Source organism: Recurvomyces mirabilis, assembly GCF_035927965.1.
Source record: "Recurvomyces mirabilis strain CCFEE 5264 chromosome Unknown scaffold_47, whole genome shotgun sequence".
Taxonomy (NCBI): domain Eukaryota; kingdom Fungi; phylum Ascomycota; class Dothideomycetes; order Mycosphaerellales; family Teratosphaeriaceae; genus Recurvomyces; species Recurvomyces mirabilis.
Window position 1 is genome coordinate 59,703 of NW_027041981.1, and position 22,337 is coordinate 82,039.

The 22,337-nt window shown below is 52.9% G+C and overlaps 6 protein-coding genes across 6 annotated transcripts; 4 read left to right on the plus strand and 2 right to left on the minus strand.

The window, feature by feature from the left end:
- Positions 1 to 2,990: 2,990 nt before the first annotated feature.
- Positions 2,991 to 4,798, minus strand: LTS14_010679 (uncharacterized protein; the record flags this gene model as incomplete). Its single annotated transcript, XM_064843355.1, has 6 exons — positions 2,991 to 3,449; positions 3,519 to 3,826; positions 3,891 to 3,995; positions 4,054 to 4,488; positions 4,578 to 4,659; positions 4,721 to 4,798. 6 exons carry the CDS (start codon positions 4,796 to 4,798, stop codon positions 2,991 to 2,993), a joined length of 1,467 nt encoding a protein of 488 aa, XP_064689066.1.
- A 1,233-nt stretch (positions 4,799 to 6,031) lies between these two features.
- LTS14_010680 (uncharacterized protein) lies at positions 6,032 to 9,192 on the plus strand (the record flags this gene model as incomplete). The annotated part of the gene is made up of 3 exons (XM_064843356.1): positions 6,032 to 6,281; positions 6,342 to 6,633; positions 6,699 to 9,192. The coding sequence occupies 3 exons, from the start codon at positions 6,032 to 6,034 to the stop codon at positions 9,190 to 9,192; spliced, it is 3,036 nt and encodes a 1,011-aa protein (XP_064689067.1).
- An 821-nt stretch (positions 9,193 to 10,013) lies between these two features.
- On the minus strand, positions 10,014 to 10,837 carry LTS14_010681 (uncharacterized protein; the record flags this gene model as incomplete). The annotated part of the gene is made up of 4 exons (XM_064843357.1): positions 10,014 to 10,097; positions 10,152 to 10,481; positions 10,534 to 10,691; positions 10,756 to 10,837. The coding sequence occupies 4 exons, from the start codon at positions 10,835 to 10,837 to the stop codon at positions 10,014 to 10,016; spliced, it is 654 nt and encodes a 217-aa protein (XP_064689068.1).
- Positions 10,838 to 13,783: 2,946 nt separating this feature from the next.
- On the plus strand, positions 13,784 to 16,229 carry LTS14_010682 (uncharacterized protein; the record flags this gene model as incomplete). The annotated part of the gene is made up of 4 exons (XM_064843358.1): positions 13,784 to 13,878; positions 13,953 to 13,984; positions 14,037 to 14,094; positions 14,264 to 16,229. 4 exons carry the CDS (start codon positions 13,784 to 13,786, stop codon positions 16,227 to 16,229), a joined length of 2,151 nt encoding a protein of 716 aa, XP_064689069.1.
- Positions 16,230 to 18,790: 2,561 nt separating this feature from the next.
- Positions 18,791 to 20,977, plus strand: LTS14_010683 (uncharacterized protein; the record flags this gene model as incomplete). Its single annotated transcript, XM_064843359.1, has 3 exons — positions 18,791 to 19,836; positions 19,899 to 20,751; positions 20,801 to 20,977. The coding sequence occupies 3 exons, from the start codon at positions 18,791 to 18,793 to the stop codon at positions 20,975 to 20,977; spliced, it is 2,076 nt and encodes a 691-aa protein (XP_064689070.1).
- A 400-nt stretch (positions 20,978 to 21,377) lies between these two features.
- Positions 21,378 to 22,066, plus strand: LTS14_010684 (uncharacterized protein; the record flags this gene model as incomplete). The annotated part of the gene is made up of 2 exons (XM_064843360.1): positions 21,378 to 21,869; positions 21,893 to 22,066. 2 exons carry the CDS (start codon positions 21,378 to 21,380, stop codon positions 22,064 to 22,066), a joined length of 666 nt encoding a protein of 221 aa, XP_064689071.1.
- Between the last annotated feature and the right edge of the window lie 271 nt (positions 22,067 to 22,337).

Here is a 22,337-nt window from a genome sequence, read left to right on the forward strand (position 1 = left end):
AGCCATGCACGCGGCCGGAAGATATGGATCTTCGACGTCTGCTGATTGCACACGGCCACAGCAGCCATATCACGGCAAAGGTAATCGCGTTTTGCATGAACCACGCCACAGACTTGCTAATACTACCACCGCATTGCTCGCATTTCTTGCAACCCCTCAATGTTGGCGTGTTCGGCCCACTCAAGCGCGCTCTTGCCGGCGAGACCGGCAGAGTGTTACGGATCGACTCCGGACGTGCATCTCGGGCGGAGTGGAGGGAGATGTACATCCGGGCACGCGAGAGTGCCTGTTCAACAAGAAACATCCTTAGCGGCTGGCGTGCAACCGATCTCGAGCCGCTAAGTCTAATCGTCGTGCTTGACAAGCTCATCCAGTTCTCGAAACCGACGTCTTCCGAGCCTCGTACGCCAGGTCATCCATCGAGCCTTAACACTTCGCTTTTGTACAGCTCACCGCCGGACGGGACAGAACTCTGAGCAGCAAATGCAGTACTTGTTCATGAGATTCAGAAGGCAGATAACGTTGCGTCGCCGATAAAGCGCTACGTCAAGCGACTGACTCGGAATTCGGTGGTGACCCACAGTGAGAATGTGACACTGTGCAAAGAGCTAGAAGAGTCACAGGCGCTTTTAGAGTCCCATAAGGCTCGAACACATGGCAAAAGAGTGGCGCCGAAAGGGAAGTTCGTGTTCAGTAACCAAGAAGTCCTCTGTCTTGCGCAAGGAAGCCGAGGAGCACGCGGTCGCAAACTCAGGTTTCAGGCCACGACAACGAGCTCTTGTAATTGCTGATGCCGGGAATACTAGAGAGACTATGTCGCATAGTGAGGATAGCGAGGCAGAGTCAAACTGTAGAAGCTTTCCCCACTCAGTTCACAACACCACTCAATTCCCACGCGTCGCGCACCCGACGCGTGTCTTCTTCTTCCATTATCTCAACAACGCCACTATCGAAGCAATGTAAATTGAAATTTATCAATGTCTGATACACATTCTACAAGCAGGGCAAATATCTACATCAGGAGACGCCTTGAAGGCTTGATTACTCTGCCTGTTGATGAGACAGCTGGTTTCGCCGTCCTTAGCCTTGATTTGACGACTATGACATCTGGATCTTCCTGGGCCTCTTGAGACTCTTTAAGCTGCTTTGGCCGACCTCTAGACCTTTTGGAAGACGCTTGAATATCATCGTTTAGCTGGCTTGCAGCTTCTCTTGCGATCTTTTCAGCGGCCTTGGCAGCAATTCTCACTGCCGCCACTTTCTTTTTCTGTTCCGCCTTCTTCTGTCGTTCAAGTCTTCTTTCCGTCATCTGCTGAGCTCTTAGTGCCTTCTCCTCTTCCTTCTCTTGAGTTCTGAGCACCTTATCAAGCTGCTGTTGCTCCTTTTCAGCGTTCCTTGCCTGCTGCAGCTCCTGGAGCTGTCTTACCTTGTGTTGACTGAAGAAGGTGGCATTGCCTTCATCCTTAGCCCTGAACTCCTCCAGGGTTGGCGACGGCAATATGGACAACTTCATACAGAACGGCAGCAACCCCGTAGTCGCAGCGCAGAACGAGGCCGGCGTCTTATTCGATGCCGCCGAGTTTTAGGCCTTCCTATACGACTGGATCATTAGCGAACGCGTCTCGTTTAGGCAGCTCGAGAGCGAGAAGCTTCACGCAGTGCTAAAGTATCTTAACCCTCGCTGCGAGGTGTGCTTGCCAACGCGTACGACCGTAAGCGATACTATCGGTGCGCTGTACGATAAGGTGCTCGGCGAGGTTTCTGAGACACTGCGCAGCTCCATCACGAACGTGAACCTCTCGTTTGATCTCTGGACCTCCGGCAACAAGCTCGCTCTGCTCGGCCTCGTGGCCTCCTTCATCAACAGCGAGGGCAAGCCAACTATGACCTTACTCGCACTACCACGCCAGCAAGGCAAGCACAGCGGCCGCAATCTCGCAGCGACGATTGGCGATGTAATAGCTGAGTATGGCCTCGAGGGACGCCTTGGGTACTTCATCACAGACAACGCCTCTAGCAACGCCACTTGCTTGAACCATCTAGCTAGCGAGTTCGGCTTCACCGCTAAGGAGCGTTGGATCCGGTGCGCCGGCCACGTTCTCAACCTCGTCGCTCAAGCAGTGCTGATTGGAAACGACAGTGACGCCTTCGAGCACGAGATTCGCAACGTTAGCCTCGAGGAGATGCAGCTGCTCGAGGAGATGCAGCTGCTCCTCTGGCATAAGCGAGGGCCACTCGGTAAGCTGCACAACGTCGTTTACTGGATTGCTCGCTCACCGCAGCGTAATGAGCGCCTAATAGAGCTGCAGAAGATCCACGTTGCGCCATTCAAGGAAGCTCGCAAGAGAGAGACTTACGAGCTCGTCAAGGTCGTTGAGACGAGGTGGAACTCATTCGATGATGCTGCAGAGCGAGTGCTTTACCTCCGAGCAGCTATCGACGAGCTGATGATGGAGGAGGAGGTCGAATACAACGAGCACGTCATGCGGAGCCAGCGTTTAAAGCGACAGGTTCAGCGTAAGCCGCCAGCCATCTTGGCCGATCGCCTTACCGATGAGGACTGACATACTATCACTCTGTACCACCAGATCCTGCAGCCGCTAAAGGAGAAGACTAAGATCCTACAAGGCGAAGCTGGTGATCGCTTCGGTGCTATCTGGTAAGTAATACCTGCTTACGAGGATCTTCTCGCTCACTTTAAGGAGCTCCGCCAGCAGTATCTGGTTACTGAGTCGCCTCAACTACACTCTTTGCAGGCGCATGGAAGGTCTTGTAAGAAGAAGAGTCACTAAGAAGACTGTGTCGTGCTACTTGCAACAGTGAACAGGTCGGTAGGGTGTCGGCTCAGGAACGGATCACAATGCACATATAGGCTTGATGAGTATGACTCCAGTGCTTTGCAGCATCCGAAAACTGACCTATATATCATCAAGATTCGACTCCTGTGCTTGGAGACACTTCAAGCACTGAGCTCTCGATCGTTCCTCCACTTAACATAGTTTCTTCTGGTGTCTCAGTTTTTTTGGCTTTCCCTTCGTCCCGGATCCATTACCCATCTTAGGGCTTGCAGTCAACGCGGGCCCGGTCAACCCAACAACCGGGTTGTAGTTCTCATATGCACATGCCTCCGTGATTGCCACAGCTCCTGTGGCCGCGTGCAACGTTTCTTCTCCCCTTTGAACGGCCACCGAAGGGTAAGCGTTGTCGATGCCATTAGGAAAGGGTACCATGTTAAGTTTGGGTCCACACGTAGTCGCCTGGAATGTCCAATTCTGGTTGCTTCCCACATTCATCGAGATAGTAGAATTTTCGGAGACCAAGGCCCAAGCGAAGACAGCGTCTGCGGGATAAGCGGCGTTGCGGACGACGCCAATGTTGTTCGTGCCGCTGCTACAGGAGACTTCTTTCGGGTGAACGCGGTACCAGAAAACGACTCGATCTTCTGTTACCTATAGCACTTTCAGTGAGCAATCGGTATGGATAGTGTTAGGAAGGGCCGGGCCCTAACATCCACTTACCTTCGGGGCCAGCCCAGTCTTGTACCAGCTGATATAATATTGCGCCATAACGCGCCAGGCACTATGTGTCTGACCGTAGATGTAAGCACCCGTGACTCCAAATCCAACAGCCGCGGGACCCGCCACTGGCGGCAGGTCGCGAATATAGTGAGACTCCTCAAAGTCATTCCAGGTTATGATTTCGACAATGTCAGGTTGCACCGTGCTAATAGCCTGTTCCCATCGGTTAGGAAAGAGCACGTCTGAGTACTCAACCCAGGAGTTGTAATAGCCGTCGTTGAAATCTTTGAATTGCCAAGGCGAGACGCCTTTGTCAACATACGTCTCGGTTAGTAAATCGAGTGGATGACCGTGGGAGTAGGCGAGACGTACCCATGATGTATGGTCCTGTTCTCCCCGCATTCTCGAAGGCTGCCTGAAACTCGACGTCGACACCGGCAGTGAGGTTTGTGTCCGTGTCTGCCGGCCAAGCTTGCCCTAGATCTTTCGATTAGATACGTTCCTTTCTTGGCGGTGACGAAGGCGAGCAGCATACAATTGAGATATCCATCGATCGCCGTGTAATTTGCGAGCATGCCCGTAGCCACGCCGTTAGGGTCTGCACTCTGGGCCTTGAGAGAGTACGTAGTAAGCGCTGGGGAAAGCGAGATGGTCACTCCTTCTCCAGCAAGTACGCTCTTAAGTTCTGCGAAAAATTCGTTGCCGTAGCCTTCTCCACCGTACGAAGATACAAGAACATCGCCATTCCAGATATATGCAGCTGGGGATTTGGCGTACTTGGATATCATGGTTGCCATAAAGGTTGTGTTCCAGCCTATGGAACAAGCAGCAGGTGTGTAGCTCATATCGAACGAGTAGATCAATTTGAACTCGTTGGTTGCGGCCACAGCGAATGCATCTTCAATCCGCGCGACATACCAGTCCTGACTGTTTGGTGCGAGCGAACAGTCCGGCGGGCCCCAGTTGAGGGCTAGATAGTTGTCAGCATTACGTATTGCGTTTCAAAAGGGAGAAGGTAGAATGCCAGCAACACACATGCACACACTCGAGCTCACGTACCAAAGCCGTCAATCCCTATTTCCGACGCAGCGACAAAATCGGCTTTCCACTCGGTCTGCGTATAATTGTACGTATTTGCCACCTTAGAAGTAAGTATGCATCAGCTATAGACCCGAGGGAAAACTCGATTGGCAGATACACACCATGAAATGAGCAAAAACGTCGGCGGCGGTGGCAAGACCGCAGAGCAAGATCACTAGGAACAGGGAAGAAGCTGCCATGACAAGTGCTTAACTGTTGGGGGATTCAAAATGTTTTGTCTAAGGAGTTGAAGTGGTGGGCCTCGGAGCTACTTTAAGTATGAGAATTGCAGCATCCCTTCCTTTCCCCTCTACTTCAACACTTATCTGGACCAGTGGTCGGCAGTCATCCTTGGTCGTGCAACTATGTAAGTGGAGATCCGTTGGACTCGGACCTTCTAACAAAGCTGGCGGTGAGCCTTTTTTGCTTCCTGACGATTAATAGCAGGGTATCGTTTGTGTTCTTTTTCGTTTAAGTGGAGGGAGCCCCGGAGGACTTCCGGGTCCGTGCACCCGTTGTGAGGTACTACTTGTCTCTGGCGGGGTCTATGATGTTGCTGGTCTGGTTGTGTATCTAGCCGTTCCAGCCCAGTGACAGATTGAGGGATTAATACATCATGTCTGATGCGGGGTGCGGAACGCAACTAATGCGAGCCTAGTTGAGCGTGTTCCAGCTGGCGGGAGTGGCGGGGGCCGGAGAAAGCGGAAGAGGCCCACACCCACCCTCGGTGTTACTTCCTGTTACACCACAGCACCACAGTTACATTGCGCAGACAAGTGCGAGACTTCCGCCGAAGAAAGTGCTATGGAGGGCGGGAACGCGACAGCGGGGAGAAGCTCTCCTACAAGAAAAGGCGCGTAGATGTTGATGGAGGACTCTCTTCAACCGCGGAGCCGAGGTCGTAGTGCAACCGCGTTCTACACTGCGCTCACGTCCGAGGAGGCAGTGACCACATCCTTCGTAACCAGCTAAGCCCTGCACGACTCGAACGTTTCTTGTTCGCTCTAGCACATCGCAAGTGGACATAGTCACTCCACCGCTTGCAATAATGGCGCCAGGTTTCCCTTGCCAAGACGGTTCAAGTACGACGGCGGGCGAGGCGGGGAGCTGGCCATGCACCTGCATTCATGCGGGATTGAGCTTTCGAACGTCGATCTGCTTCCCTTTCCTCCTTCGTGCCCGCACAGCTATTTGCATTAACCCGTGGGGACCTAAGTCTTGTGAACGGAATCTCCCAGCCATGCAGCATGATGGTCACCAGCGCTGACGGTGTTTGCGTCCAAAGTACCCACCCAGGCCGGGCGCTTGCGCCTGGCGATGGCACAGTGATCATTGTGGAAGGTAGTATCAGATCCCTCCCTTCCCACTTCGCCGTACTTCAGATTGTGTCCTGCTCCCATCTCGTCTGTTCCCCTCTCTACACCAAGTACACGATGGCTGTCATCTCGCGCCTGCTAGGCACTTGCCTCGCCTTCTCCAGCATCGCTCTCGCAAGTCCAGTGCCAGCTCTGCTCACAGCACGTCAGAGCAATGCTACTCTCTCGGCTTGCCCAGGCTATAAAGCCAGCAACGTCAAGACAAGCTCCACTGGCATGACCGCGGACCTGAGTCTGGCGGGCGCAGCATGTAACGCCTACGGCACGGATCTAACTGACCTGATCCTGACCGTCGAGTACCAGACTGGTGCGTTAAGGAATGAACCCACCGGACGGCATACACGAGCAGGCTGACAAGAACGTGTAGACCAGCGCCTGCACGTCCTCATTCAAGACGCTGGCAACCAAGTGTACCAGGTCCCATCCTCCGTCTTCACGCGCCCCGGCACTGAGAGCAATTGCTCCTCGAGCAACTCTGAGCTCGAATTCAAATACGTTAAGAACCCATTCAGCTTCTCCGTCACTCGCCGTAGCAATGGTGATGTACTGTTTGACACATCTGCTGCGAGCCTCATCTTCGAGAGCCAGTATTTGCGCCTGCGGACCAAGCTCCCGGGGAGCCCGAGCTTATACGGTTTGGGAGAGCACACTGATCCTTTGTGAGTATATCCATATTGGCTGAGCAGCCGCAAGCTTGAGATGGACCGGCTAATACCACTCGTAGCATGCTCAACACCACGAACTACACCCGCACCATCTGGAACCGCGACGCTTACACTGTCCCATCCGGCACAAACTTGTACGGTGATCATCCTGTATACTTCGATCACAGAGGTGCCAATGGCACGCACGGCGTCTTTTTGCTAAATTCAAACGGCATGAACATCATCATTGACAACACCGGCGGCCAATATCTTGAGTATAACATCATTGGTGGCGTATTCGACTTCTACTTCATGGCCGGTCCATCCCCCGCTGAAGTCGCATCGCAATACTCCAAAGTCGTTGGCAAGAGCGCAATGATGCCATATTGGGGTTTCGGCTTCCACCAGTGCCGCTATGGCATGCAGGATGTATATGAGGTGGCTGAGGTTGTCGCCAATTACTCGATTGCCAACATCCCGCTCGAGACGATGTGGACAGACATTGACTACATGTATCTTCGCCAAGTTTTCACGCTTGATTCAGACCGATTCCCGCTGCACCTGATGCAAGAGCTGGTATCCTACCTACACACTCACGAGCAACACTATATCGTCATGGTGGACCCTGCAGTAGCTTACCAAAATTACCCAGCTTTCAACAATGGAGTCAACGATGATGCGTTCATCAAGTACGCGAACGGTTCAGTGTACAAGGGGGTGGTCTGGCCTGGTGTCACCGCTTTCCCTGACTGGTTCGCCCCCGGTACGCAAGGCTATTGGAACGGCGAGTTTGACTCTTTCTTCGATCCAGCTACGGGTGTCGACATCGATGCACTGTGGATCGACATGAACGAAGCCTCCAACTTCTGCGTCTACCCTTGCACCGACCCCGAGGCCCAGGCAGCGGCAATGGGCGACCCTCCAAAGCCTCCGCCGGTAAGACTCGGCAGCCCGAGGCCGATTCCTGGCTTTCCAGCGGACTTCCAACCGCAATGCAAGACGGAGGTGACCTTCAACGTCAACGCCAGCACGTTCTACGGCGAGAACATCCTTCTTCTCGGCAGCGCTGTAACACTTGGCTCCAACGATATCAGCAACTCTGTGCCGCTGAGCGCGAGCAACTATCCCATTTGGAGAATCACGGTTGACATGCCAGCGAGCGGCACCTTCACGTATCAGTACGTCCGGGCTGAGCCAGATGGTAGCTATGTCTATGAACAGAAAAACAGGACCATCACGACTGGACCTTGCAACAGCACCAACAGCACGCAAGACACCATCACGACGACCTCGCCTCCCACCTCGTCAAAAATGATTAAGCGCGACAGCCTCGTCGCTTACGGTTCCCCTCTTGACACGCGCCAGTCGCCGAGTGAGCCGACGGGATTGCCCGATCGCGACCTTATCAACCCAGAGTACATGATTACCAATGCGGCTGGCAGCCTTAGCAACAAGACGCTCGATACCGATCTTGTTCACTACGGCGGCTGGAAAGAGTACGACACGCACAATCTTTTTGGCGCCATGATGTCCGAGACTTCTCGCCTTGCAATGTTGAGCCGCCGCCCGATGGTCCGTCCGCTCGTCATCACGCGTTCGACCTTCGCCGGTTCCGGTCGCCAGGTCGGCCATTGGCTTGGCGACAACGTCGCAGACTGGGCCCACTACCTGATCTCGATCGCCGGGATGCTTGAATTCGGGGCGCTCTTCCAGGTCCCCATGGTCGGCTCCGATGTCTGCGGCTACGCTGGCGTCACCAATGAGCTTCTCTGTGCTCGCTGGGCGACTCTAGGAGCCTTCAGCCCCTTCTATCGCAACCACGAGGCCTCTGGCGTGCCGCCGCATGAGTTCTACCGCTACCCCATCGTGGCCGAGGCCGCTCGCAATGCCATCGCTACGCGGTACCAGTTGCTCGACTACTTCTACACGGCATTCTACGATCAGAACCAGACGGGCGTGCCCTCCGTCCAGCCCATGTTCTTCGTGTACCCCGAAGACGCGAACGCGAACGCGGTGCAATACCAGTATTTCTATGGCCCGGCCATCATGGTCGCGCCCGTCACGGTGGAGAACAGCACGACGACCGAGATCTACATGCCGGATGATGTCTTCTATGACTACTACACTCACGAAACCGTCCGCGGCACCGGCAGCATGGTCACGCTGACCGACGTCGCATACACGACCATCCCACTGTACTACAAGGGGGGCAGCATCGTCGCTCGCCGCGTGAACTCGGCCAACACGACCACCGATCTGCGGAAGCAAGACTTCAGCATCGTCGTTGCTCCCGGCCTGGACGGCACGGCGTCTGGCAACCTGTACCTTGATGATGGCGACAGCCTCGATCAGCCGGCGACCACCTACATCGACTTCTCGTACGACAGCAGCGGGAAGTTTGTGATGACTGGCGACTTCGGGTATAGTGCTGGCGTGTCGATCACGAGCGTCACGGTCTTGGGTGGCTCGAGTAATGGTACCAGTCCGAGCGGGTACGGCAAGACGAAGAGGGCGGAGACGATGGTCCAGACGAGCATTCCATTGACCAGACCGACCATTGTGATGGTTTCGTAAGAACCTGTGATGGGCTGACGAAGGCTGCGATCATATATTATGTGGAGGGTGCGCTACTCATCTCTGCTGGGTCTGCCTTGCGAATTTGCTTGAAAGTGGGTTCTGCCCCGAGCACATGAATGAGGTTCATGGGGGCACTGGGACCAGTAGTCGAGTGTTGTCACCTAGTCAAATGCTGTGCAATGACCCATCCCGGCTGTACGTGAAGCTTGTCACACTACTACTGCATGCTGTACGCATGTCAAGAAAGGTAATACGACATGTTGGAGGGAAAGTCCCTGCAGGAGCTCGAGTATATAGACGATGGTGTCTCCTGGTGATGACGCTGATGACATAGCTCAGGCAACGACCGCAACGATCCCGCGACCGTGGTTGATTAAAGCCGATACTATCTGCCTAGAAGTGCACAGATGGATCTGCCACCTGGAGCTCCCACTCGCACGGACACAAGTGAGCCGGGCGTCTCGTTGGTCTCGGCCGAGAGACACCAACTTACGATTGATAACATTCCCATAGAGCACACAGAGATCTTTCCGGAATGCTGCGGGACAACCTGGAGACAGCAGGCCACACGACGCTATCACGAGTCACCCCATGATCTCTTTGGTATTTTCCTCGCTTCTCTTCCCTCGGCTCGTACTCTCCTTCCTGCAATTCATTGTACCGCCGGCGTTTGCGACGCGATTTGCCCCTACGTGGTCACCTCGGAAACGCCGGAAATGCCAGAGTCTTGACATTGCTTGATAGACCTATGACTTATATACATCCCAGAATCTCACCGTGTGCTTCGTGGAATCATACTCTTCATTGTGTAGCAACGACTACGACGACGTCCGGAAAAGCGCAATAGTGTCAACAAATCCGTCGAGATTGTCGCCATAGTAAGCGACGTTCTGCCCGTCGACCTGCAAATCCGTCAGCATTCGTCCCATCTTCTTGTGAACTGCTGTACTGCTTACCTCGATCATTTCATGGGTCCCCACTGTGTTTAGATTGTACACGGTGATAGCGTTGCTGCTGATGACTTCAAAGTTGCGGTACTGGCACACTTCTCCATTGCCTTGATTGCTGCAGGTCGTGCTATAGTTATCAGAGAAGCTGTATAGTCCAGCGCCGTAGATGAGGATGTTGTTGGAGTGGACGATGCGCAGGCCCCAGCCGTCTGCGTCGGGGATGGTGAGATTGCCATCGGTGGCAGTCAGCGATGGGAACCGTGGGTCGTTGAGGCTGGCGACGAAGGGAAAGGGTACAGGCGCGGAGGGGTTGGGTTGGTAGTATGCCGTTTCGGTCTGCAAAGTCAGCGATGTCTTGCAAAGTTGGAGGACTTTGAAAGTGACATACCTGGATTTGCCCAGCGAACACGTTTCTCGTGTGTGCGAATTGATACTCGTACAGCGTGTGGTGCTCCACGGCGGTACCGATAAGCCAGAAGGTCCCACTCTGGCTCTCATCCAACAAGCCCCGGCCAGGATAGACTGTTATCTGCGTCGAAGATGGATCTAAGACGGAAAGTTAGCATCCGTCTTCGTCGCATACAAGGGTTATGCCCTTCTGTTTACTCACCCTCCACGTCGTGATCCGGAACCCAAAGCCAAACATTCTCCGCATATAGACCAGAATAAAATTTGGTCAGGTGCATGGTCATGAAAGCCGCTTATTAGTCCAAAATGTGCAACGTTAAGCGCGCCCTAAGAAGCCTTGTACAGCTTCGATGGTGGAACATTGGGGTCATGGGATAACTTGAAGTCAGTAGGCTGAACCATCACTACGGATCAAGATAGGCCTATTCAGTAGCACGCCTGGTTCCAATTAGGAGCAGACATTTGCTGTTGCTAAGTTCGCTCTGAAGCAGGTGTCTGTCGCGCGGCCGATATTCTCGAGACTAGCTGAGTTGCTACAGTCGTGGATGGCTTGACTGGTATTTCCAGAGTTTCTCTTGGATCGAAATGCTAACCGTTCGTGAGGCGACTAGCAAGTATCGCAATCACGCAGCTTCCATCCGTGAGCAGGATTTGCCAGTCGCTGTATGCCTGTGGTTTCCGCCGCATATCCGACCATCTTACTGGTCTCAATATCGCTCCGGGATTCTCCATGCAGTGTTCGGCTTTGGCATCGCCGGGGTTATATCGATTGCTGAGCTTCCAAAACTTGACCAAAGCACTCTACTCCTCTTCGCTTCCACAGCTTGGCATCACGTCTGAAGATTGCGGATATGTCTGGATATTGCGTATCGGCGGAGAACAAGCCTCAGCTGCATGTATGCAGGTGTGGTCGACCCCGGGGAGGAGCCGTCCAATAGTCTAGCTTTAGGGTCACCAAGGTGGCTAAGCCAAAGAGGGTCTGGGGAAGCATCTTTTGCTGTGTGAAAAAGTCGAAAGGCTCAAGTATCAGTGTGCTGCGTGAGAAGGAGTTTGGTGATGTTTGGAAGGCAGTTGTAATCAGGTAAAAATTTAAAATGCGTCGATTCCAAGCCGAGAGTCATCATTTTATTTACGTCGTCTGGCGTAAGCCCTCACCGCGGACAGACACGGCTGGGAGATTCGATAGCGTTTGACCCATTGGTTCTTTGGAGGCGTCATACACAACTGTGTTCCATCACGTGCAGCCCTGTGCCCCTGGATAGCCAAAGCGGGCATTGCTTCTGTCCATTTGATCAAGCCGCTCGCCTGGTCCACTGACAAATCCGTTCATGGCAGACTGGTTCACAACTCTTTTCCGCGCATACCATTCGCCGTCACCACACATCGCACCCAATGGGAACCTTCCTTACACGTGTAAATGTGCCGTCTTTATTCATGTCAGTGGGGTCGATGATGCTGTTCAGTGTGGCAAGATCCAAGAAATGCACCGCACTGCTACCAAAGTTTACGGCTGTCGTGGAGCCATCCCCGTGACAACAACTGGTGCTGCGGCAAAGGCATCGACGATTACGTCAGTCGCGCTGTCTGCAGCCGCGCTCGAGATATTGATTGGACCCGTAGAACTTTGGAACATGGAGTCGAAGAACCAGCGCCCGAGAACTGGCCCCGGCCTGACCAATTCGCGTACTTTGCTCTTGCAATTGCCGCATGGTCACTGCCTCCGCAGATGCGAGCTTTCCCACCTCTATGGCTTGAAGCTCGGTCATGCCCGTCGCTGTCTAGCTCCGTGTGGTAATGATGATCATCTCGACATCTGGTGCATCAGGCAGATAGCGCTGCAAATCGACGAAGTAGGGGTCGCTCTCGTCGTCGAGGCTGTCAGCGTTGTCATAAACCAGCGAACATCTGCCTTGCCGATCTTCGAACCACAGATGCGCAATTTTGCGCAACTTGCTGCTCCAAGACCAACTCCGTCGAAATCTCGTGTAGCTCTCGACCTTATCTGCCTGCTTGAGAGGAAGCAAACGGATTCGGTACGACTCAACTTATTGCAAAATATGTAGTCGCAGCTCTGCGGTCTGGAGGTTGGCGGGTCTGGACATAGTTGTTTACTCTCCGCATACGCGGTATAACGAAGTGTTGCATGAGAGTAGTAATTGAATATTGGAATTCACAGCGCACAGGGCAAGTTGTGCTGGCCCTAGTCAAGCTAGCGCCAGCACAACTTGCCCTGTGCGTTTGATGCATTCGCGAGCTCAGGGGCTCCAGGGTGGCAGTCCTTCACATCTCAATGTTGTAAGGAGTCTAATAGAATTAAGTATACATTTTTTTTTAAAGAGCACCTTCCCAGCGGCTATACGTAGCTATTAATTAGCAAACGTATTTTGTTTCCAAAGACCTAGAGCTAGTATAGCTAATAATGTACGTACTTTAAATTGCAATATATTTACTAGCAAGTATATTGCGTATAACGCCGCTTAGCGTAGCTTGCTGTAGTAGAGACTACCTATATTCTAGTAGTTCAAGACGCTGGAAACCTTATATACATTTGCGCAAAAGCAAAATTTCGTACTTATCCTAGCTTCCCGGTCGAATCAACCAACTAGATTATTGTATATATAGGAACTCCGTTCAACTCGATCGCCGTAAGAATTCTGTGTCGAGCTCGGACTGCGCATCACGTTGAGTTTATCGCTGTGATCAAGGTGTCGTTCTGGAACTCGACCACATCTGCGTCGTACGAATGATCCACGGTGACGACGATGTATCCATAGCTTGGAACTGACAGGGCTAAACTGGGGTACCACAGCCGCGACAAGCCTAAGGTGCAGCTCACATCTGCATGTGGAGCGAACTCGATCATTGATGCGAGATGATGGCCAGGTCATCGCCACAACCTACGTTCCGTTCAGCCGCGACTCTTAACTACTTTCCAAACGTTTTCATGACGGGTTGACTGCTGGTGTGACTAGAGCTTTTTCTCTTGGTCGAATACCTACTCATATCGCACTTCTAACCCAGTGTTACACGCACTCTAGCCCGTCCCTACAAGCTTCCCACGAAACTATCTACATATACCTCGTCTCTGGCCCAAGACGTCGCCAAGTCTGGTTTCAAGTAGGCGGCAGGCACGCCGCAAGAAACCGCTTCCGCGTACGAGGCCTAATCCCTTCCAGCACTGCCTGGACGAACAACGTATGCTGGGTCAGCAGCCATAGAGAACAGCCCGCATGGCGTCTTTCGCGCATCCCCGGTCGTCGGACTCATCGCAGCGTCGCGCAAGAGCTGCAACCGCCGTCCAGGCTTGTCAAACTTGCCGTAATCGGTAAGCGGCGGCGGAACAATCTCCGATCAGTACGTGATCTGAACAGAGCGAGCAGGCGACTGACAATCATGTAGGAAGAGCAAATGCGACGAGCAACGGCCAAAATGTAAGTGTCCCGTGCCTGCCGCATGCGGACATGATTGCTGACCCTAGTGTAGGTGGGCTGTGTCAGCGTCTCAATGTGGATTGCGAGTATCGAGAGCCTTTGCCAACGAAGTAAGTGTTGTCCAGGACTAAGATCGTGGTGAGGAGGCATCAACAACCCGACCACGATGAGCTCCGGCACACATTGGTCCTACCCGACTTCTCGACAGCAGCTTGCTAGACTAGATGTTGCAAGCGGCTAGAGCAGTGACCATGACAAGTGTGCTGACTGGCCCAATAGGAAAGACAAAACCATGGTCCACATTCTAGATACCTTGACCCGGCTGGAGAACAAATTCGACAATATGGCCATAACACAAGGTAGCAGTCCGGACATGAACTCACCTGGCGCCCGTGCTTCGGTGAGTGGTACGTCGTCGGTGTCGCTCGTGAAGGCCTCACACAGCGAGACTGGACAGCGGCATACAGAAGGGTCGGCTGCCAGCGCCAATGTGCAAAAGTCTTATCAGCACCTTACGGTACCCCACAAGATCATGCTGTGGCCCGGAATATACATACATCTACTCAATTCTGGTATCTCGGCTGCATCTGACTTGCAGTATGTGCTCCAAGAAGGAACGCCATGGTTCATCAAACGAGAGATGAGCAAGCATCCTGATCCACTACCATCGGACGTTGGATTGCCGTGCTTCACGATGGCCACTGGCAATACAGAGCAAGGCAGAGCTTCAAATGTTGTATTTCCGACTCTCGGTGCTCAGCAAATGCAAGAGCTTTCGGACGCCTACTTCAACACATTCAATGTTCTCTATCCAGTCCTCAATCGCGAGGCATTTATGAACGGCACCGTGGCGAGACTTTTGCGAGACGGCTACGGTGATGGCGATTCCGGCAGCGTTCTGGCTCTTCTAGTCTTCGCGCTGGGTGCTGTGGCCGTCGGTGGCGTGTTCGAGAGACCTGTCAGCGTTGTCAACGGTCAACCAAGTGGCTTCCGTGGCGGCACTATTGATCACCCACCGGGACTCGCTCTGTTTAACGAAGCCAGAAGAAGACTTGGCTTCATCTGGACGCAATGCACCTTGGAGAATGTCCAGCTCAATCTACTACAAGCTACCTATTACGAAGCGACATCGCGGCATCTAGACTTCTGGCGCTGCACAGTCGCCGCTTCGATGGCGTGCCAAGTCTTGATTCGTTGCGAGCAAATCGACTGGTCATCTGCTACAGGCGACCTTGTCAAACGTGCATATTGGACTTGCGTCCTCAGCGAAGATCTATACCACCTAGATCTCGACTTCCCGCAAACCGGCATACACACCATGGAGGACGAAGTACCCCTGCCATACTTCCACGAAGCACAAGAGCAACACCAAGGCAGTAGTGTTGCAGGAGGTTCCGCCCAGGCCAACCAAGAGCGCAGTCATTTCCAGTACCACTTCCTCGCCATGATTGCGCTACGCCGCCTTATCGCACGCATTCACAACGTGATACATGAATGTGAGCGTGCCATGCAGGCCGAGCCATTATGGCGAGGCTCCCGACGGACAAGTGGGACACAAGCTCACAAGACATTTGCAGCATCCTCGGCCCAGGCGGAGAACTTTGACGACTATGGCGGTCCTCCTGTGGCCGTTATCAGGGAAATGATGAGGCAACTAGACAGTTGGAGAGCCTTACTTCCGCGACCTTTGCAGTGGAGTGACAGCGATAAGTTTGAGTTCCCAGCTACGGACCCCATGACCAGGCGGCCGAACGAACCACTTTTTAGTCCGGATCAGGGTCCAATACCGATTGGACACAAGTATAATCTGGATGTTGTAACGGCGCAACTTCGGACAAGATTCTACTACGCTCGGTTTATGATGTATCGACCGTTCGTGTACAAAGCGCTGCATTTTCCGGAGCTAATGATAGCGGAGGATGGTAGTTGCTGCGGTCTCGCTCTCAAGAGCGCGTGTATGTGGCCGCTCGCCATGGCACCGCCGAAGAATAAGAAGAGGCTAGTCCCGCATATGTTTGCGTGGACGCAGAACTTTATGGGCATTCTGCTCGTGCTTAACATGTGCTCGGTAAACGATTGTTTACGACAGATTGTTGACGAGGGTACTGTGGTTAGTAGGCGGGAGATTGAAAGCACCATCGGTCTCTTGCTAGAGTGGATGAGGGATGTGAAGCAGGTAGATGGGATTGCAGAATGGAGTTGGGGAATACTGGAGCCGTTGTACGGCCTCCGACCAGAACGATGAGCTGGCAGACTGTGAAAGAGCTCAATAGGGCAAGGCGCTGGATCTTTTTTCGCGCAAGTGGGCGGTAAAGGCCGACGATCACGGCGCTGAAGCACTCTCGATTACGCCTGAGGAAGTCAGTCAGTCAGTGATACTGCGAGAACCAGACGGATAGGCGCAGGAGCGCTCGACCTGGTCATGATCATCTCGTGGCCAGAGTGATGATTAGTGAAAAAGCGCCGTCGGGTCGTGTGACCAGCGTGGATAGATCAAAAGTAGTAGACAGAATGAAACTAACTATCAAACATTGCCGCCATCATAATATCGGAGAAGTCGCAAGGCTGAAGGCGACACAGGATAACGTTGTTCTCGAAGCAGAACTCTAGAACTTCGAGGGTTTCGTGCGTGCCGAAGCCCATCGCACACTAATGCTCGCGGCTTCTGCCCCGCACGGTCGCTCGTCTGAGGGTCAAACACGACCTTCAACTACTCAAGGCTTAGAAGTGAGTCTGCAAAACCGCTGTCAGAGAAGCCATAGTGCCATCCTGGCGTGGGCCACGTGCTCCAATTCGCCCGATCGGTAGAGGCTGGCCAGATTATCATAGGATGCAGGCACCTACCATCACTACTCACGCATTCAATAGCCGTGATTGTAGTGCGCTTCACACGCGCGCCCCTGCAGTCTCGTTGATTGTCTTTACTGACCAGAACCGTGACCGAGCCGAGCTGGGAAAGCATGATGCCCGTTTCGTCCATGTTATATACGTTCTCTTGCAAGACGTTTGGACCCTGCAGAACCTGTCCAATAACATCGAACCAGTACGCCACCTTTTCACGAATATCGTACCGATTCCAGTCCAATGCTTTGGCTGTACTAGCACCGTGGCCAATTCTTGCCCGGCGGATTCGCTGGTCGTTCGGAAGAGGTTCGCCGACGAGCAAGGCTGAATGCTATGGAGCTTACATATTTAATCCGCATCGGGTGACCCAAGGTGTCTTGATGCACGATGAATTTTACGAGTGCTTTCTTTTCCCAAGGTGTCCAATACCGCTGGCTTTGCGCCTTCTCTTTTAGCGAACGGCGGCCACGTGCACGGTGTTGAAGCGTGGTGCGAGGAACGTTGCTGCGACGAGAGCGCTCACGGAAAGACGTGATTGCGCAAGCGCAAGCGTCTTCGGCTAACACCTGGCTAGCCTTGTCCATGGCATAATACTATCTCAGCATGGGTCCGAGGAATGGAAGGATGGGAGAATCGAGCGAAAGCTGGGGACGCTGCACGTATCCAAATTTCGGTCTAAGAATAGCATGTCTGTGGTGGCGCACCACGTGGCCATAGAAGCAACTAGAATGGCGCAGACATGTGTGCCACAGTCCTAAGGGCTTAGTGTAGACCACCGTAAGGCGCTTCGCATAGTCTTAGGTCAGCACGATTACTCCTTCTAAAATCTCACTTGCATCGAGACTGTCTTGCTGCAAACGGAGAAACTCTCGGCATGCGAGTACACGGCCGCAGACAACACCACAAAAAGACGACTTATTCATCAACTGTTGTACTATCTTATGTGACCTCCGAAATGCATGTGCAGTTTTATAGGCGCTTTGTAGCAGGGGTCGATCGTTGTACCATTAATCGGCTGTATCAGCTCAATAATCGACAGCACAACCAGTTGGCTGTATTTCGTGTAACGCTCTACATAGGACGGAGAGTAACAAGCATGGAGCCTTGGGATTTTATCCAATTCTGTGCCGACCTATCGGGTGGCATTCGCTGCTTCGATATCTATCATGTGGCTCGCGACATAGGGTGGCTCGACACACCGGGGGAGATCTTAGATCATGCTGTGACCTGTGATCGTATTTCGTCCTTCCTTGCATTGCAGGAAAAGCTGATTGACTTAGCATTTCAGACAGGCATGTTGGTCGCGGGACGTCAGGCCGCCCAGGACGAGTAGATTAGGCGCACCCCACAAGTATGATCGAGACCTTAGGTGGACACCAGGCGCGGTGCTTTGAGGCTATTTCCGTGCATTGCACTATTTGTGGACCATACATGATGTGCTAAGAAAAGATTCTCAGCGGCTGGTTTGCCGTTCATGCGAATGACAGCATCTCAGGGCCCGATACCTCACTATCGAGGGGGCCTGCTGTGCAAAGCAGCGAATGCACTAAACACACCCATCGCTTTGCTTGTCTTCTCATTTGCGTTGCATGACACTGTGCTGTATGTGGCGATCGAAGTCAGCATCATGCTGAGTCTGTCACGTGTCGAATCAGCGGCCCACAATTTAAGCTCTGCGACGCTACAGTGACGATATTTTTGGACTCAAGGACTAATCTATTAAAAAGTTACGCAGTGGACGGTCTGCAAAGACGACCGTGCACGAAAGTGGCAGAAGTCACAACAGCAATGTGTCATTCCCACAATGTAGAGCGCTGTACTGTACAATGCTTTTATTGTAGTACAGACTTGTTAGAGCCATACCAGGCAGTCAAGATGATGGAAGGTTACCACGTCATTCATGAATGCATCGATAGACTTGCACAACAACTGGCTCGCCTGCCAGGAAATCTGCGTGTCGAAATGGTGAATATCGTGGACCGACTGAAGCAGCTACAGATCGTCATGCATGGCGAGATGACGTTGGCGGGCGAGCAATCTCTAAATCATGCGACGCAAGCTGATGATCAAAGACCTACGTCTGTCAATGTGGCGCCACCCGCCTTCCCTGTTTCTCGGTCCCCACCATGCGAGACCGCCGGGCCGCAAGCGACTCGGACTAAACCGTCTCATACCTGCACAGTACGTCTCGAGAGTCGCGCGGGACCATCGCTGGGGCATATCTCTGCGCCAATCACCCGGAGCTCATTGGCGAGCCATAACGAGACGATTGGCTCAGACAGTCGCCTTCAGCTCATCACAGACGGTAGGATTGGACCACAACGGCGAAGACCCTGTATACATCCGTGTTTACCAGAACATGAGAAGAATCGATCTAGAAAACAGAGAGCCTCTTTTCGCAGAGACAAGAAGCGGAAATACCAGCAATCTGTCGATGAGTTCGACGTGACCAAGTTCCTTGCTGATGTAGCAGATGCATTTGGCGCAGACAGCGACTCTGAGATTCTGCAGGAGACTCTCGAACATTTGACGGCCGATCCAATCAGCAGTGAAGCTGCATGGCTCCCATCCTCATGGATACTGGATAGACTGCTTACGAAGAACCCTGCTGACTCCATGAAACTCATAGAAGCGCTGCCGGGCCTGGTCAGAGAAATCAATGACCACATCATCTCTCAGCGGTTGTCGCGAGTATGGAAGAGGATGATGTTGGCTCAGTTTTATTCAACCTACAAATTGGCACAAAATGACCCTTCGATGTTCTTACAGTGGACGGAGGAGATAGCGAGGGAGAAGTCTATCGATCTGACTCGGACGTCTGGCCGGCGGGAGACGCAGGTGAAGAGTCGTTTCGTCGATATCATCTTTTGGCAGTCGAGGAAAACTCGCGTGCAGGCCGCAAACAAAGTCAACGATTGGCAGCGTAGCGGACGGCCGTGGGCTGAACTCATTCAGCGCTTTGGTTGCGGCAGCCTGTTGCTCGTTCCTGACCAGTTGACAGACGAAAGGTGATCACATAGGCTGATGCAACCTATACTAATTTCCACACGCTGATACCTACCGCGCCTAGTGTACGCTACCTGTCGCACGAGAAGTTTTCTCTCCTCCTGGATGCCATCCAGGAAAGAAGCGACTTGTTCGCCCACGCTTTGACGAAAGCGAACGACAAGATGACGGCTATGGCATCCAACTTTCAGATTGGTCGAGGTTCTTCTGAGACCGATTCAGGAAGGCGGATCTCTAAACCCGCGTCAGCAGCCTTACCTGACCCAACGGACCCTTCTCTTGGGGAATATCTCCGCGACACCTTGAATCCCCAGATACTAACTGTGCATCAGCTCAACAGCTCGTCTGCTGTGACGAACAACGAACATGTCACAACGGATCACAACTTATGCGGCCATCCTCCGCCCAGAGGTACTGCCGCTCGAGACCTCAGTATCTCAACACCACATGCAGAAGAGATGGGCACCTTGGACGCGGCACGGAGCACTGGTCCTGACGACGGATGTCGACAGACCGAACGCATCCCGAGCTCCGAAGACTTCTCAACGGACGTCCTTGATCAGTTATTTCAGATCCTCAACGACAGACCCCAAGTAGATGTGGAGGACTGGCGCCTGGAGTTTCACGTCTGGCCGAGCATCAGACTCGTTGACACCACGCTCGATGACGATGCTGCCACCTGGTCGCCACAACACTGTTCGACCTTCTTAAATAATGCTCGCTATCAAGTGTTGCCTTATTTCGCAAGCTACCATTGGCAGCTAGCCGTCTTCGACCAGATTAATCACGTTATCGCTCGTTATGACAGTGCCTGGCAAGATGGCTATGACCGCTTCACGTTCTCCGTGCTGCAAAACTGGCTTCGCTCGAGTGGAGGAAATCCATTCGACCGTCCGTACGAGTACAATATGGTTAAGGTTAGTCGGTTCCGCCATCCGTGTCCACTGACCTGACCGTATGTCGTAGAGCACCCCCGTACCTGACAATGCTCACAACACCGGGATCGTGGTCTGGTGGGTGGCCAAGCAACTGATGTGCGGGAAAGACCTAAGTGAGCCTCCAGCAGATTGGGAGCATGAGAGATCATCAACTATGCAATCACTTCGTCAGGACGACGACTTCGACCTCTTTATAGACTATTGATTCTTTCCATACGTTCTCAGAATAACAAGGACAATCAAGAGACCCGCTGCCGTAAATCAGAGACTCATCCATATGCATCTACCTTGCCATCATTTAGAATCGAATCCTCGTAAAAGATGCGGATGCTACCCACTCCATTGTGGACGTCTGGCGAAGCCCTGGTCGGACATCAACTCCAGCCAGCAGTGCCGTGAGCGTGTGCTCCACTACTCTCCTGGCTGGCAGGCGTCCAATACCTGTGCACACGGACTGGTCGATATTGGGTGATCCCGATTGGCGCAATTGACGATTTCCATGTGATGTCGATTGACGGACGATGTCAGAAACATATAAAGCAGTGATAGTGACTGAAAATTTTCATTCACTCCTTCCTCCGTCCTATTTGACCTGACATCCAGAGATGCTAGCAGAAAGCGAGATCAACACGTCCCCGGAGCTTGAAGACAGTCTCAAGGCCTCGTCGGACCAGGCAGCATCCCTTCGACACCCTTTCACTGTACCCACGCATCTTACCATGCAGTACGGAGTTTGTATCAGCCGGAGAGACGTCTGGGATATCTACTCTGCAATCGCCTACACCCACAATCAAGGCACAGAGTGGTTTGGCCGCACCATCACAAGTGGGCGAAGGCAGACTGGTCTCGGGACTGCACATCCTCTGTACACTATCAAACAAGAAGAGATCAATAACAACGCCGCCCTTCAGCCGCTCCCGAAGCCACTGCATCCGAATGTGACGGTGTTGCATCATGTGTTCTGCAATAACGCGACAATTTCTTTCGTGTACGAGGAAATGGACATGTCCCTGTCGCAGGTTTTGTCGCATCCTCTCGAGCCTTCGATCTCGTATCCAGCACAGAGTCACCGATTGATTGGGGCGATTTTCAAGCAGGTATGTGCTTCCTATCAGTCCAGATCGAAGCTGATATCCAAGCTCAGATCCTGTGCGGTGTCGAGTACGTGCACCAACGACTTCACGTCGCGCACGGCGGCCTTTGTTTGTCTAATGTCCTGATGAATCGCAATGGCATTATTAAGCTGGGTTCGTTCGATCGAGTGATGAATAGAAACCATCAATCACTGATCTGACCCAGCGAATGTTGGTCACTCTATTCTTCGTCCGACAACCGACTATCAGAACGACTTTCAGATGTTATGTACACTATTCGAAGAGGTCGTCTCCTGGCTAGGAGAGGATCCCCGCAACGCATTATATGAGAGGATCTGGGCGCTTCTGAGCGAGGGTTCTCTGACGCAAGTCCAGCAGGTACGGCGTACAATCTACTTCACCGATAACAACGCTAATGGCAGGATAGCAGAGCTTCGTACAAAACGCGCAGTACACTTCTCTGGCGTCCGT